Source organism: Capricornis sumatraensis, chromosome 14 (assembly GCF_032405125.1).
Source record: "Capricornis sumatraensis isolate serow.1 chromosome 14, serow.2, whole genome shotgun sequence".
Lineage (NCBI taxonomy): Eukaryota > Metazoa > Chordata > Mammalia > Artiodactyla > Bovidae > Capricornis > Capricornis sumatraensis.
In genome coordinates this window covers 13,397,860-13,411,606 of record NC_091082.1, presented here as the reverse complement: position 1 = coordinate 13,411,606, position 13,747 = coordinate 13,397,860, and the positions used below count along the sequence as shown (strand labels likewise).

The following is a 13,747-nucleotide window of genomic DNA, read 5'->3' as shown; positions in this document are numbered from 1 at the left end:
GTGCAGACATATATTGTGAATATATGAGGGGCAGTACCTTGGTAAAATGAGAATGATCTAGAATATCCCAGCCTGACTACTGAAAATACAACTCCTATTTTAAGAGCCAGGAAAGGTGCCTTCATGCATGATATACTAGCCTACGTATATCTGGGAGAATAGGTCCCTCTGAGCATCCAAGGAGTGGTAATAGGGTACCAATTTGATCCCATTCTGTTATAAGTCTTGGGGCCAGAATCTCTCCAACCCTTAGATTTCCTATCTGCCCAGGAAGATATTCTCTATCCCTCGGGTTGCTGTGATGGTGGATAAAGTCACAAAGCAAAGACCGTAGCAGAGCATTCTGTGCCCAGTAAATAATATGCTCTCTCTTTCCTTCCTAAAGCAAATCCTTTGAATCCAGCTCCAGCCCCATGGAACTGGGGCCTCCCTGACACCCAAATCTCCCAGGTTTGGGAACAAATATGGTTTTAAGACTTTGAGAGGAAGGGATTTCTAATGATTTGCAAAGCCCAGGGTCTTTCAGCTGAGAGCAGAGAAACTGCGCTTTAAGTGAAGTTTTGAGCAGAGACTTCCTGCTCCTGAGAACGTGGGGGTGTGGGGAGAGTCCAGTCTAAGCGGGGACTGGACTGTGCGCTTCCTACCAAGGTCAGCTTCCACAAAACTTGCCCTCTAGCTCTGCATGCCTGGTGATCTCATCCCTGGTGGGAGGTTATGCAAAGGGTAACTGGGCACGTGTGAGCATCCTCCCCTACGTGGACCTTCACTGCTAGCCAAGCATGCCACAAATGAGAAGCGCCTGGGGAGGAAGTCAGGACCACTGCTTTGGAAAATGTGGCCCCTGCCTGCAGCAAGCCAGGGCAAGTGGCTGTTACCAGTCAAGACTAGGAACTGTCTCCTCCAACTCAGCCTATGAGAAGACCCACTGCAGTCCAGAGAAATATCAGGAAGTTTGCTGATGTCAGGGGAGAACAGAGGTGAGAACCAGAGATCCCCTATTAGTTGGGGCTCCTTAAAGCAGATGGCACGGTGTCCTCCCACCGGCCACTGCACCCAAGCCCAGTGCAAATGGCAGGTGGTGGGACTCTGCAGTGAGCCCATCCCAAGGAGAGGAGAGAGACTTCCCAGCCCTCTGACCCCTGCTCCCACCTGGGAGTCAGTCCCACGTCCACCCGGGTGGTCCTGCAGCCAGCTTCGTCCTGAACACATCCGAGCTGGAGCTGACGCTGGCATTTGGCTAAGGCCGCACGCCAGAGGTTAATCATTGGCCTGCTATGAAAAGTCCAGGGCAATTAACCGGAATCAACAGAGGCTCAAGCTGCCACCCGACACCCATATTTGTCCCTACCTCCCCAAACCCGCTCCCCCAACTCTTCCGAAGAACTGGATAAACAGAATACCTTTATCTCCACGAGGAAATAAAGAGGTGCTTTGCTGGGAAATTCCCTCACAGAAAAGAAGGAACCCAGATAAACAGCTTTATTGCCTTTGGCTCAAGCTAGCGAAGGGCGTCTCTGGGAGCAGGAGCAAGGCCAAGGCAGGAAGGGGGGCCTGGGAGATGGGTGCCCGTGCTCCCTGCTGCCTCGAGCCTCCTTATCTTTATGGCTGCTCATCACTGCCCAGAACGTGTTAACACACCTTTCTCCTTTCCCCCCTCAACGTCAAGGCAAACTGAAAGCCTGGCAAGGCCCATGGGAGAGTGGAGACTCCCCTCTTCACCTCCATCCTCCTCCAGGCTGCGGTCAGGGTCCAGAGGACAGCAGGGGTCAGGCCGGGCCCTGGGCCTCTCAACCTTCCCCAGCCCTGGGCTGTGTCCCCAGAAGTGACAAGGTCCACACGTGCGACACCCTCTGAGTGGCCTCACCTCGGATTTTCCATCTTTGTCCGTCACCAAGCAGGAGGTGGTCACACCTACATGTTTAACCCTGATCCCATAACGGAGTCTCTGGGAAATTCTGGGCATGTCACTCAGCATCTCACGATCTTGATTTTTCTTATCCAGGTAGTGGTTGTAATTATATCTGTCCTGTCTCATTTAAAGGGAACTTCTAGAGCTCCAGTGAAGTGGTGTAAATGACAACGTTTGAAAAGCAAAGAGCGCTCCACAGATAACAAGAATAAGCACGAAGGATAAGCACCTCACTCAGTTTGAGATGGAATACGGGCAGTGAGACAGACTCAGAGCCTGGACTCTGGGGGTCAGATACAGCAGGGTTCAGACTTCCCCACCACCTCCACCCACACCCTACCGATCCCCACATTTAATCCCTGTGTGGCCTTGAGGAAAGCCCTTAACCTTTAAGCTTTCATTTCCTCCTACGTCACGTGTAGATAAGGATGCCCGCCTCTTAGGAGTGATAGCAAGCTTAAATGAGATACTGCAGGAGCATTGTTTCACGGGCACGTCATGGAACGAGCTGCGCGGACCGTTGGCAGTGGCTGTGACCGCGCTGCGTCTGTGCATCCCTATTTACTCGCGTGACAGGCCATAAATTGTGCCAGCCCCCTCCACCTCCCAGGGATGTAGGGAGGGCAGCTGGAGCAGAGAGGTGGAGACACTTCTTGGTAATAACCAATGATCTGGGGAGCTGTTCCTGCGATCTTAAGGTCTTGCCCAGAACGATGCCTACCCCCAACCCCATGCGGGTGGGGAAACAGAGGAAATGACACGTGTGTGTCCCTATCCCAAAGGAACTAGCAACTTAGCTGAGAAGATGAAAGTCTACCTATCCCTGCTAAAGAACAAAAGGCCTTGTGGGACAACGGGACTTTGAGCTGCGATGGGAAAGGTGGGGCCATTCACTCTTTGACAGGTTTTATGTCCGTTACTGGAGACGCAGAATCGAACAGGTGTTACAGGGGCCAGAAGCTCAGCTAGTCTTGGACGACAAAGGCGTTTCATCCCCTCCTGCCGCTGTCTTTCAGCAACCTCGCAGGACGGTGGCTGTCGGCAGAGACCCACGGGAGCCCCCAGCGATGTCGCGCCTGTTCCTCGCCTGCCTGCTGGCCGTCTTCCCAGGTGCGTCAGCCAGGCCCCGGCCTGCTCCATCCTAGTCCCCTGGGGCCCAGGGATAAAGTCCAGTCAAGGCTGGCACCCCCTCGGGGAGCAACCACAGACGCTGCAAGGAGGATGGGTGAGCCAGCGCCGGCGCGTCAGGGCTAGAAATGGCACGCTCTCGCGTGTGGCCAAGGGTCTCCACTGGGAACAAGGAAAACGAGACCTTGACCTTAAACCGAGCCTCACTCTTGAGTTGCTTTGGGGTTTGGGAGAAATGACTTATATTTGTGCCTGTTGACATTTTTACCTGGAAAAAAAAGAAGAAAAGAATCTACAAAATAGTTTAGAAATATAGGGAAATAGCAGATACAAATGAAACACTGTAGCTCTCCACAAGGATGGTTTTAAACATATTTATAGAATATACATATATGTAGTATATATATGCTGCTGCTAAGTCGCTTCAGTCGTGTCCGACCCTGTGCGACCCCAGAGACAGCAGCCCACCAGGCTCCCCCGTCCCTGAGGTTCTCCAGGCAAGAACACTGGAGTGGGTGGCCATTTCCTTCTCCAATGCATAAAAGCGAAAAGTGAAAGTGAAGTCGCTCAGTCGTGTCCAACTCTTAGCGATCCCATGGACTGCAGCCCACCAGGCTCCTCTGTCCATGGGATTTTCCAGGCAAGAGTACTGGAGTGGGGTGCCATTGCCTTCTCTGATAGTATATATATAAATGTATATAAATATATATAATTATATATTATATATAATATATAAATATATTATACCTATTTAAATATATATAAATATGTATATATGCAAGAAATACTATAAATATATGTATACAAGCAAGGAGATCACAAAGTTTGCCATTTGTTTTCTTAATGTGCTTATCATTAATGAAGTATGATTAAAATCTTAGAATTGCTTAATAATTGTGCAGTGTAGCAATTGCCTAGCTGCAGCACCTGGTAACTAACCTACAGAAGACACATGTCTCAGGAGGAAAAGTTCATGACCTCAGCATGGACTGTCTAGACCCCCTCAGGAGGCTTTCCCTCCAGCAGCCTCAGAAAGCCCCTGTCTCTGCCCCCACAGTGGTCTCCATGAAGAGTCCCATCTTCGGTCCCGAAGAGGTGACCAGTGTGGAAGGCCGTTCAGTGTCCATCACGTGCTACTACCCGTCCACCTCCGTCAACCGGCACACACGCAAGTACTGGTGCCGGCAGGGAGCCAAGGGCCGCTGCACGACCCTCATCTCCTCAGAGGGCTACATCTCCGACGACTATGTGGGCAGAGCCAACCTCACCAACTTCCCGGAGAGTGGCACGTTTGTGGTGGACATCAGCCATCTCACCCGGAACGACTCAGGGCGCTACAAGTGTGGCCTGGGCATTAGCAGCCGTGGCCTTAACTTCGATGTGAGCCTGGAGGTCAGCCAAGGTAAGGGCTCAGGCTCCTTAGATTTCTGGGGAGAGCGAGAGGGAGGAAGGATTTCCCGAGAGGGCAGGATGTCCTGGCATGGGGAAGGCTGTGTGTCCATCCAGAGCCTTCCATTTGCACAGTAGAAGGTGGGAATGAGACAGATGGGACCTACTTGGATACGGGGAGGGCAGATGGGCCTCTCTAGGTCTTAAAGGCCTGACACAGTTCTGGTTTTACTGAAGCTCTAGCTTAGAAGAGCATGAGGAGAACAAGTTCTCTCCTCATATTTGTTGCAGGTGGGACCAGAGGTCCAGGAGCAGGGGGAGATTCGTAGGCATCCTTAAGCTCTGCTGTTAGAGCACCCTTCACATCAAGACCTCGGCCACCAGACTTCTTTTAACATGTATCTCTTACCTGATCTCCAGTAGTCCCTCGGAAGTCTCTGCATAAATTAAATGATCAGTTCTTGTCCAAAGACCATAAGATTGCATGTAACAAATGACACGGGCCCAAGTATCGAGAGGGAACAGAGCAGGGAGAGACGAGTGCCAGCTTGGGAAGGCTTCCTGGAGGGGGCAGCAGAAAAGCTGGGCTTTGGAAGACAGATTCTGATGCTGTCTCTCTGGGAAAGAGGGCCCTCCGGGTGATAAGCGTACCCAGCCCTCATCAGAAACATTGAGCAAGTGAACCGTGTGGAAGGCAGCTCAGCATCCTATGATGCAAGAAAGAAAACCACAACTTGTTCCCCACCCTTCACCCTGCAGATCCTGCACAGGCCAGTGATGCCCACATCTACCCTGTAGACATGGGCAGGACCGTGACCATCAACTGCCCTTTCACGAGCACGAATTCTCAGAAGAAAAAATCCTTGTGCAAGAAGACAGGCCAGGACTGTTTCCTAATCATCGACTCCACCGGGTATAAGAACAAAGACTATGAAGACAGAACACGTCTCAATATCCTGGGTACCAACACATTAGTGTTCAGCATTGTCATCAACAGAGTCCTGCTCAGCGATGCTGGGATGTATGTCTGCCAAGCTGGGGATGATGCTAAAGCCGATAAGAGCAACGTTTACCTCCAGGTGCTGGAGCCTGAGCCTGAGCTGGTTTACAGAGACTTGAGGAGCTCGGTGACCTTTGACTGTTCCCTGGGCCCCGAGGTGGCAGATACAGCCAAATTTCTGTGCCAGCAGAAGAATGGGGAAGCTTGCAATGTGGTCATCAACACCTTGGGGAAGAAGGCTCAGGACTTCCAGGGCAGGATCCTGTTCCTGCCCAAGGACAATGGCGTCTTCAGTGTGCACATTACCAGCCTGAGGAAAGAGGACGCGGGGCGCTACGTGTGCGGGGCCCAGCCTGAGGGTCAGCCCAAGGAAGGCTGGCCTGTGCAGGCCTGGGAACTCTTCGTCAATGAAGGTGAGACCTGAGAGGCAGAAAGGGGAGAGATGGGCAGTCTGCAGGTGAGAGCCCCGCTCGGCCCCTCTGGGTCTATCTGACAGCTTCCGTCCGTTGACCGTATCTGCTCACTGACACGCCCTGGACCAGATGCTCTGGGGGCAGCACGAGAGCCCCAAGGCTGTGCATGATGGCCTCTGCCTTGTGCGATCTCTTAAATCTTCCTGTCTGTTACCAAAGGCCTTTGATGGCCGCCCCCGATCCTTAGGAATGAGGGGAGTGAAGATCCCGACTGTCTGGGTTTCAGAGAGCCGTGGGAGGCACTCTACGTGGAGTCTCCCTGACCCCGGAGCAGGATGGCAGCTCATCCATCACATTCCGGTGGAAGAACCCTTGGCTTGTGTTGGTCTCATAGCTTTCCCAAGTCAATGGCCCGGCTTCTAAAACCTCCCCTCCAACATCTCTTAGGGCTACTTGTTCTTCAGCGTGATCTGGTTGAACCCCTGCCCCTTCCCAACCTGCGAGCACTCTGTAGTGAGTTACCGTCTTGAGAAACTGAACCAGCGCTTGAAGTTCGTGGTCACTACGCTTGAGGCTTTCCCGCAAGGGGCTCCCATTCCCTGTCCTTCTTCCTCCTTCCAGCTCCGTCCTCACCACCTCCCTCAGCTTCTTCAGTCGCCTGGGACTCTCCCAGAGCCTCAGCTTTAGTGTCTTGAAGACAGACCCTGCTTCTCTTGGACGTGGCCTTTGTGGCCCTCAATAATTAAATTTATCTGTGCTACATAGTATATATTTTAAATCAAACTGTTCTAAATATATTCTCTTAATTTGGAGAAAAAAACCCACCTGGCCATCTTGTGGGATGAGCTAATAATAAAAAGATAAAAACTACCCAGAGGGAGATTTTATTAGAAGCCCAAGGCGAAAGGCTGATGGTCACTCTTTAAATGGCTTCTGTTCTCTGCTCAGAATAAGGTGGGGAAGGAGTAGTAGAGGTGGTCCCTGGAGACGGGGAGAAGGCTCCTGCACCAGGCTCCGTGACATCCGGAAAGGCTTTTTCACTTTCTGAGGCTGGTGAGGGGATTGCTCTACACCTCACTCTCCACCCTGGCTGAGCCCACCGGGAGGAGGCTGCCCAGCCCATGCTGAGTTCTCCCATCCCATCTTTGTCTGTGCTTCCAGAGACGGCAATCCCCGCAAGCCCCTCCGTGGTGAAAGGTGTGAAGGGAGGCTCTGTGACCGTATCTTGCCCCTACAACCCGAAGGATGCCAACAGTGCGAAGTACTGGTGTCGCTGGGAAGAGGCTCAAAACGGCCGCTGCCCACGGCTGGTGCAGAGCAAGGGACTGGTGAAGGAGCAGTACCAGGGCAGGCTGGCGCTGCTCGCCGAGCCGGGCAACGGCACCTACACCGTCATCCTCAACCAGCTGACGGACCAGGACACCGGCTTCTACTGGTGCGTGACCGACGGTGACACGAGCTGGACATCCACAGTGGAGCTCAAGGTTGTCGAAGGTAAGAGCTGAACTTGGGCAAGAGGGAAGGGAGGCAGCCCCGGGACCCCTCCAGTCAACCACAGCATCACCCCCAGCCACTCTGCCTCCCGCCTCCCCCGCCTCCGAGCTGATGGAGAGAGCCCACCCGTTCATCCCGTAACCAGCACCCTTCCCCCACCTGTTCATACCAGCAACAAACACCCTTTCCTGCCCCCACGCTCTTCAAACCACCACACATAGCAACTCCTGTGATCAAGAGCATCAGCTTCTTTGACAGTCTGTATGGCATCAGCTGAAGCAGAGTTCAGTTCTTTGTACTGAGTCATTGCTGTTGTTCAGTCGCGTCCAGTTCATTGTTACCCCATGGACTACTGCACACCAGGCTTCCCTGTCCATCAGCAACTCCAGGAGCTTGCTCAAACTCATGTCTACTGAGACAATGATGCCATCCAACCATCTCATCCTGTGTTGTCCCCTTCTCCTCCTGCCCTCAATCTTTCCCAACATCAGGGTCTTTTCCAGTGAGTCAGCTCTTTGCATCAGGTGGCCAAAGTACTGGAGCTTCAGCTTTAGCATCAGTCCTTCCAATGAGTATTCAGAGTTGACTTCCTTTAGCACTGACTGGTTTCATCTTGCTGTCTAAAGGACTCTCAAGAGTCTTCTCCAGCACCATAGTACTGAGTCCAGGAGAACAGATAACAGCAAGGAAATACATAGAAGCCCTTGGCAAGGCCCGTGGTCTGTGATAGACTGGAATGACTCATAGTGGTCACCAATAATCTATTACACGGTCACATAATTGTAAGTGCTTTTTGTTCAGTACAGTGTATTTATTGAGCATGCTGTCCAAAAAGGAACCGGACTGTGGACAAAGCACCCCCGCCCCGGCCCCCAGTCACATGCCTGCAGCATCACCAGGGCCAAATTCTGCACCTGTTTCTTCCTCCCTGCTCCAGGAGAACCAAGCCTCAAGGTACCCAAGAACGTCACGGCTTGGCTGGGAGAGGCCTTCAAGCTCTCCTGCCACTTCCCCTGCAAGTTCTACTCCTTTGAGAAGTACTGGTGTAAGTGGAGCAACGAAGGCTGCAGCCCCCTGCCCACCCAGAACGACGGCCCCAGCCAGGCCTTCGTGAGCTGCGACCAGAACAGCCAGATCGTCTCCCTGAACCTGGACACGGTCACCGAGAAGGATGAAGGCTGGTACTGGTGCGGAGTGAAGGAGGGCCCCCGATACGGGGAGACGGCGGCTGTCTACGTGGCAGTGGAGAGCAGGGCGAAGGGTGAGTCTCCGAGGGCCAGGCCCACGTGCCCCAGGGGACTCCAGAGAAAACTGCCAAAGAACATCTCCATCAAGCGTGGCCCCAGGTTTGACTGTGAGAGGCAGGGGCCAGGGGAGGCCTTATGCCCCTTTCTGGTCTCATTTGTCCTTCCAAAAAGGGCATCCCAAACACACATACAAACTCATCAAAAATAGTCATTTGTCAATTAACCGCAGTCTCAGGACAAATCCCATAGTCACCCTTTCAGGCCACCATGAAGCCCATTCTATATAGAGAGGTCTTCTACATGTAGACATGTCCAAGTCACTGTTACACCATACTCTGCCAAAATCGGCTCCAGAGAGCCAGATAACCTTCATGCACAAGGTCTGGTAAGGAAAATCCAGGCAATCTCTTCCAGTAAGGCTGCATTTCAAACTGCTTCTAAAAATATCCCATGAAATGTCTTATCCCTAATGAGGGGGTATTTTTGTGTGGAGGCATGCTCAGTGGTTAAGTCATGTTCAACTCTGTGACCCCATGGACTGTCGCCCGCCAGGCTCCTCTGTCCACGGGATTCTCCAGGAAAGAATACAGAGTGGGTTGCCATGCCCTCCTCCAGGGGATCTTCCCAACGCAGGGATCGAACTTGGATCTCTTATGTCTTCTGCACTGGCAGGCGGGTTCTTTACTGCTAGCGCCACCTGGGAAGCAGGCACCAGAGACCAGGGATCGAACAGGTGTCTCCTGTGTTGGCAGGCAGATTCCTTATCATTGAGCCACCAGGGAAGCCCAAGGGGTATGTTTAGTGCCTCTTGAAATGAGGTTATGGCAGCTTCCTTGTTGTCAGGCTCACTGAGGGACCCCTCGCCAAGCTGCCCCCTACTCTTTGCAACCCCATGGACTGTAGCCCGCCAGGCTCCTCTGTCCATGGGATTTTCCAGGCAAGAATCCTGGAGTAGGTTGCCATTTCACTGTAGTCAAGAGGCCCTGGGCAAACCCTGTGAAGAATCTCCCGGTCAGCCCTTGTGCACAGCCGGATCTAAGCACACAGCCTTACAATGGAAGTGAAGTTGGTATGAATAGGACAGAGGTTGTCTGTGACAGGCTGGAGAAGAGCGTAACTCCCCTGCTTCTAGTGTTCTCTGAGACCCTGTCCGAAAAGGCATGAGATCGCCCCACAACCCTAGGATTTCTAATGAAGCCCCGCTCCGCAGACTCCCTAAATTCAAGCCCCTCTCTGCTCTCCCCAGGGTCCCAAGATGCCAAGCAAGTGAACGCTGCCCCTGCGGGGGCGGCAATAGAGTCAAGGGCCGGGGAGATCCAGAACAAAGCCCTTCTGGACCCCAGGTTTCTCGCAGAGGAAATCGCCGTGAAGGACGCTGCTGGTGGGCCCGGAGAACCCGCAGATCCTGGCCGGTGAGGAGGGGTCTGGGGACCCCACCTGGAGAACATTCGAGAGGCCAAGGACCTGGGGCTGGGTCACCAGGTCCCAGGAAGAGAGCCTGTCCACCTCTTGACAGTGGGTGCACCCACGCCGCCTTGGCCTGTGGTCTGCCCTTCTCCTGAGGCCAGGGCGCGGTCCACCATTCAGCTCCATCTCCCGGTCCTGGGATGCAGGGAAGACCCAGTACTCACTTTTGTCCTGTCTGGGAGGGCTTCTTAGAAGGACGGAGCTTGGGGTACTGTATCCGGAGGAGGGAGTGGATAAATCTGGTTGGCTGTAGCCAACCTGCCGGCCCCTCCTGAGACCCCCAGTGTCCCCTTCAGGGACTAAGTTAACCCTTCCCCCAGACCTGCAGGACACAGCGGGAGCTCCAAAGTGCTGGTCTCCACCCTGGTGCCCCTGGCCCTGGTCCTGGCCGCAGGGGTCGTGGCGATCGGGGTGCTCCGAGCTCGGCACAGGAAGAATGTCGGTGAGTCCCAGGGCGCTGCCTGCCCGCCGCCTGCAGCCTCCAGCCCTCAGTCCTGGCCCCGCAGCCCTGAGGGGACTGCCAGGGTCCATCCCCTCTCATCCGCTCGGAGGAAGGGTCCAGGCAAAGTGAGGCGGGGAATGATCAATGCACACATGCCCGAAACTTCCATTAGGTGCTGCCGTCCAAATGCCGTCTCTGGAAGTGCATCTTCAGTCGCTAGCGGGTCTAAGCTCACAGGGAGGGGCTCCAGGAAGAGGAGGGCAGGGTCCCGGAAACCTGGGCTTCTAGCCTGTGTGTGAGGACCAGTCAGCTGGGTGGCGCTGGGCGTCCCCTTCATACCTCTGGTGTCCATACGGCTCAAGACAGAGATGAGGATAATCACCTCAAAGGGCTGGTGAGAGGGTAAAACAAGATCCTGTGCCCTGGAAGGTCCCAGAGCGATGAGCAGAGGCCAGGGGCTGCTGGGTCTAGGTTGTCTGTGGACAGGGCCTGGTGGAGAGGCTCGGGTCATTTTCATTCTGGGTCCTCATCAGAGACAGCCGTCAGAGACCCTGTCCCGCTCCAGCCCTCCTGCAGGGATCCCTCGGGGACCTTCCGCCCCCAGCCCTGCACCAACCCCCCTCTCTCCCCGACAGACCGGATTTCAATCAGGAGCTACCGGACAGATATCAGCATGTCGGACTTTGAGAACTCCAGAGATTTTGAAGGACGCGACAACATGGGAGCCTCTCCAGAGGCCCAGGAGACGTCTCTCGGAGGGAAGGACGGTACGCCCCTCCCTGGAGGACTGCCCAGGCCCCGGGGGACAAGCATGAGCCCCAACTCTGCCTCTGGAGTGGGAATGGGGGGCCAGGGAGGGCTGATCCCCCCCCTCCTGCTCTTCACACAGAGTTTGCCACTGCTACCGAGGACACCGTGGAGAGCAAAGAACCCAAGAAGGCAAAGAGGGTGAGAGCAAGGAGGGAGAAGGCGGCCTCGCGTGAGGGTGACGAGGAAAGGCAGTAAGGCCTGCAGTTAGACACCGGGAGAAGTCGTCTCCAATGGGGGCTGGTGCCAGGACAGGGAAGGGGTGCATCTTTCTGGCTCCAGGGTTGATGTGGCTGAAATCCAGGCAGGAGGAGAGCTGCACTGATGGGCTATCAACAGGAGGAGCGAGGGAGGTGGTGCAGGGGCGTGGGGAGGGGACTGGGGGGTTGGTGAGGACAGTGACTGCATTAAAGATTCTGGCCATGGGGGGCAGGCCAAATGGCATTCCCTGGGGATCAGGGATGTGCTCTTCCCGGGCCGTGGGACTCACAGACTTAGCTCAGCACCCTCGCTGGAGGATTTTTGGGGACCGGCGTTTTCGCTGGGCCTGGAAGACTTTTGCTCACAGGGGGCCCCTTCCCACCCCAACTAAGATCCATGTCAGTTGAAATCCTACCTACCCTCAGGTCGCAGGTTGCCCTCTCCATGTGTTTCCCTGATCCCGAGGCACTAATGCTTATTATCACTGATGCTTATTATCACGTCCACACCCCCTGGCCGTAGTAAAGACCCCAGCATCTGGAACAGTGAGGGGAACATGTCGGTCCGGGAGACAGCGGTCCCCTCCAGGCTGGTGGTGTGTCTCTGAGCTGGTAGAGGAAGAAGCTGTGAACCTCTGTGGCTAATGCCAGCCTGGGTCACCTTGGCCACGACTGTGGGCAGGGCTTCCGGGGACGGGCTCGGGGCCACAGAGATGGTTCCACTCCACGTGTTGGAAGGAGGTAGTGAGACCGAGGGAGGTATTTTTAGAAGCTGCAGCTTTCCGTTTCTCACGATCAGTCCCTCTAGGTGAGCATGGCGGCTGGGATGAAGCAGGTGGGCGGACACAGGCTCGAGCTGCTTATGACAAGATCGTGAATTTAGGACCCTTAGCGCGTCCCCTCCCCTCGACCCCCACTGTCCCTGAGCCACGGCCTCCAATACTGACTCCTCTCCTGTCACCCCCACCCCGCCCCCCAGTCGTCCAAGGAGGAAGCCGACGAGGCCTTCACCACCTTCCTCCTCCAGGCCAAAAACCTGGCCTCCGCCGCAACCCAGGACGGCCCAACAGAAGCCTAGATGGAGCCCTGGGCGCCCCTTCCCTCCGCACGTGGCAATCACGCTCCGAATCACGCTGATCCTCAGGGCCCTCAGCTCGGGGGGCTCCGCTGCCTGCACTCACACCCCGCCTAGGCTTCTCCTACCTGTCCTCAGAGGGTGTGCTGGCCCCTTCTTGGTGGCATCCAAGCCTGGCTTACTTGTTCCTATTGGGGGTGAGGTGATACAAGGAGTTCCCACCTGCAGCTTATTCGAACAAGAAAACTAAAGGTGTGGAGGAGAATTAAGATCGCAGAGGGGCCTCTCAGAAAGAAAAGGGACCGGAGTGGGTGGGGAGACAACCGCAGAAGGGGGGCCATTCAGCGCTTCCCTGTCCCCTCATTTGGGGACGTCAGTGGAATTCTCCCTTCCACCCCATCTCTGCACCTCTCCATCCCCACTCCATCTTCTCTTCTTCTTTCCCTCATTAAAAATGTACATTTGGTTACTCACTAGATTCCAGGTGCTCTGCTAGGCACTGGGAGAGACAGGCCGCAATCCCAGCCAGCAGCCTTCTGGAAACATCACGGGGCCCCTGGAGGCCACAGCATCTCTTCATGTGTGCACTCACTGACATCTCATCAGGTTTCCTCACCTCTGCCTCCACTGGGAGAAATCATAAAAGGCCTGCAGCCCGGAGGCCTTAGGGATTATGCAACACGGGCATCCACACAAGCCACCATCAACACATTCTTACCATTTTACAGGTGAGAAAGCTGAGGTCCTAAGAGGTGAAGAGGTTTGCTCACAGGCAGCAAGTGAGATGTACTAATGTCAAAGCTAGATTTGACACCAGCTGTCTCTAAGGAGGGCCTCTGCTCTCCAGATGAGACAGAATGCCATAGGAAGGAGAAGAAAAATGCAAACAAGACTGGCCTTTCACAGGCCCCACCTCAGGGAAGATACCCTTCCCGGTCTGTCACTCACAGAGACCTAATAGGATAAGTGAATGGTCAAACACTCAAAAAAACCCCGAATTTGAAGAGTTCTGAGTGGAAAGGGAGAAAAAGGGGGGATTTGATGGTGCCAGGGATGGGCTGATCGCCAAAGAACTAAGGTTTCAGTTTTTTTTTTTTTTTTTTCCTTCTAAGCTCTGCACTTCAACTAGCGTCTATGAGCTGGCACTTGCTAACAAATCAAAAATGTAAATTAATT

General features: G+C 54.3%; 2 protein-coding genes across 3 annotated transcripts in view; both read left to right on the top strand.

Moving 5' to 3' along the window:
- Positions 1-1,241, top strand: part of FCAMR (Fc alpha and mu receptor) — a 24,867-nt gene extending 23,626 nt beyond the window's left edge. Inside the window, exon 7 of the mRNA XM_068986399.1 lies at positions 1,157-1,241. Coding sequence (XP_068842500.1) covers positions 1,157-1,241 — 85 coding nt within the window. The remainder of the gene's footprint in view (positions 1-1,156) is intronic.
- PIGR (polymeric immunoglobulin receptor) overlaps positions 1-13,747 on the top strand; it is a 17,928-nt gene extending 4,181 nt beyond the window's left edge. Inside the window, exons 1-11 of one of the 2 annotated variants that reach the window (XM_068985628.1) lie at positions 820-977; positions 2,926-3,019; positions 4,095-4,439; positions 5,186-5,839; positions 7,001-7,333; positions 8,271-8,594; positions 9,827-9,992; positions 10,368-10,489; positions 11,125-11,256; positions 11,379-11,437; positions 12,476-13,747. In XM_068985628.1, coding sequence (XP_068841729.1) covers positions 2,977-3,019; positions 4,095-4,439; positions 5,186-5,839; positions 7,001-7,333; positions 8,271-8,594; positions 9,827-9,992; positions 10,368-10,489; positions 11,125-11,256; positions 11,379-11,437; positions 12,476-12,574 — 2,277 coding nt within the window. In that variant the 5' untranslated portion in view covers positions 820-977; positions 2,926-2,976 and the 3' untranslated portion in view covers positions 12,575-13,747. Of the gene's footprint in view, positions 1-819; positions 978-2,925; positions 3,020-4,094; positions 4,440-5,185; positions 5,840-7,000; positions 7,334-8,270; positions 8,595-9,826; positions 9,993-10,367; positions 10,490-11,124; positions 11,257-11,378; positions 11,438-12,475 lie in introns of those variants that run through there. The other variant, XM_068985627.1, reaches the window with a different exon arrangement.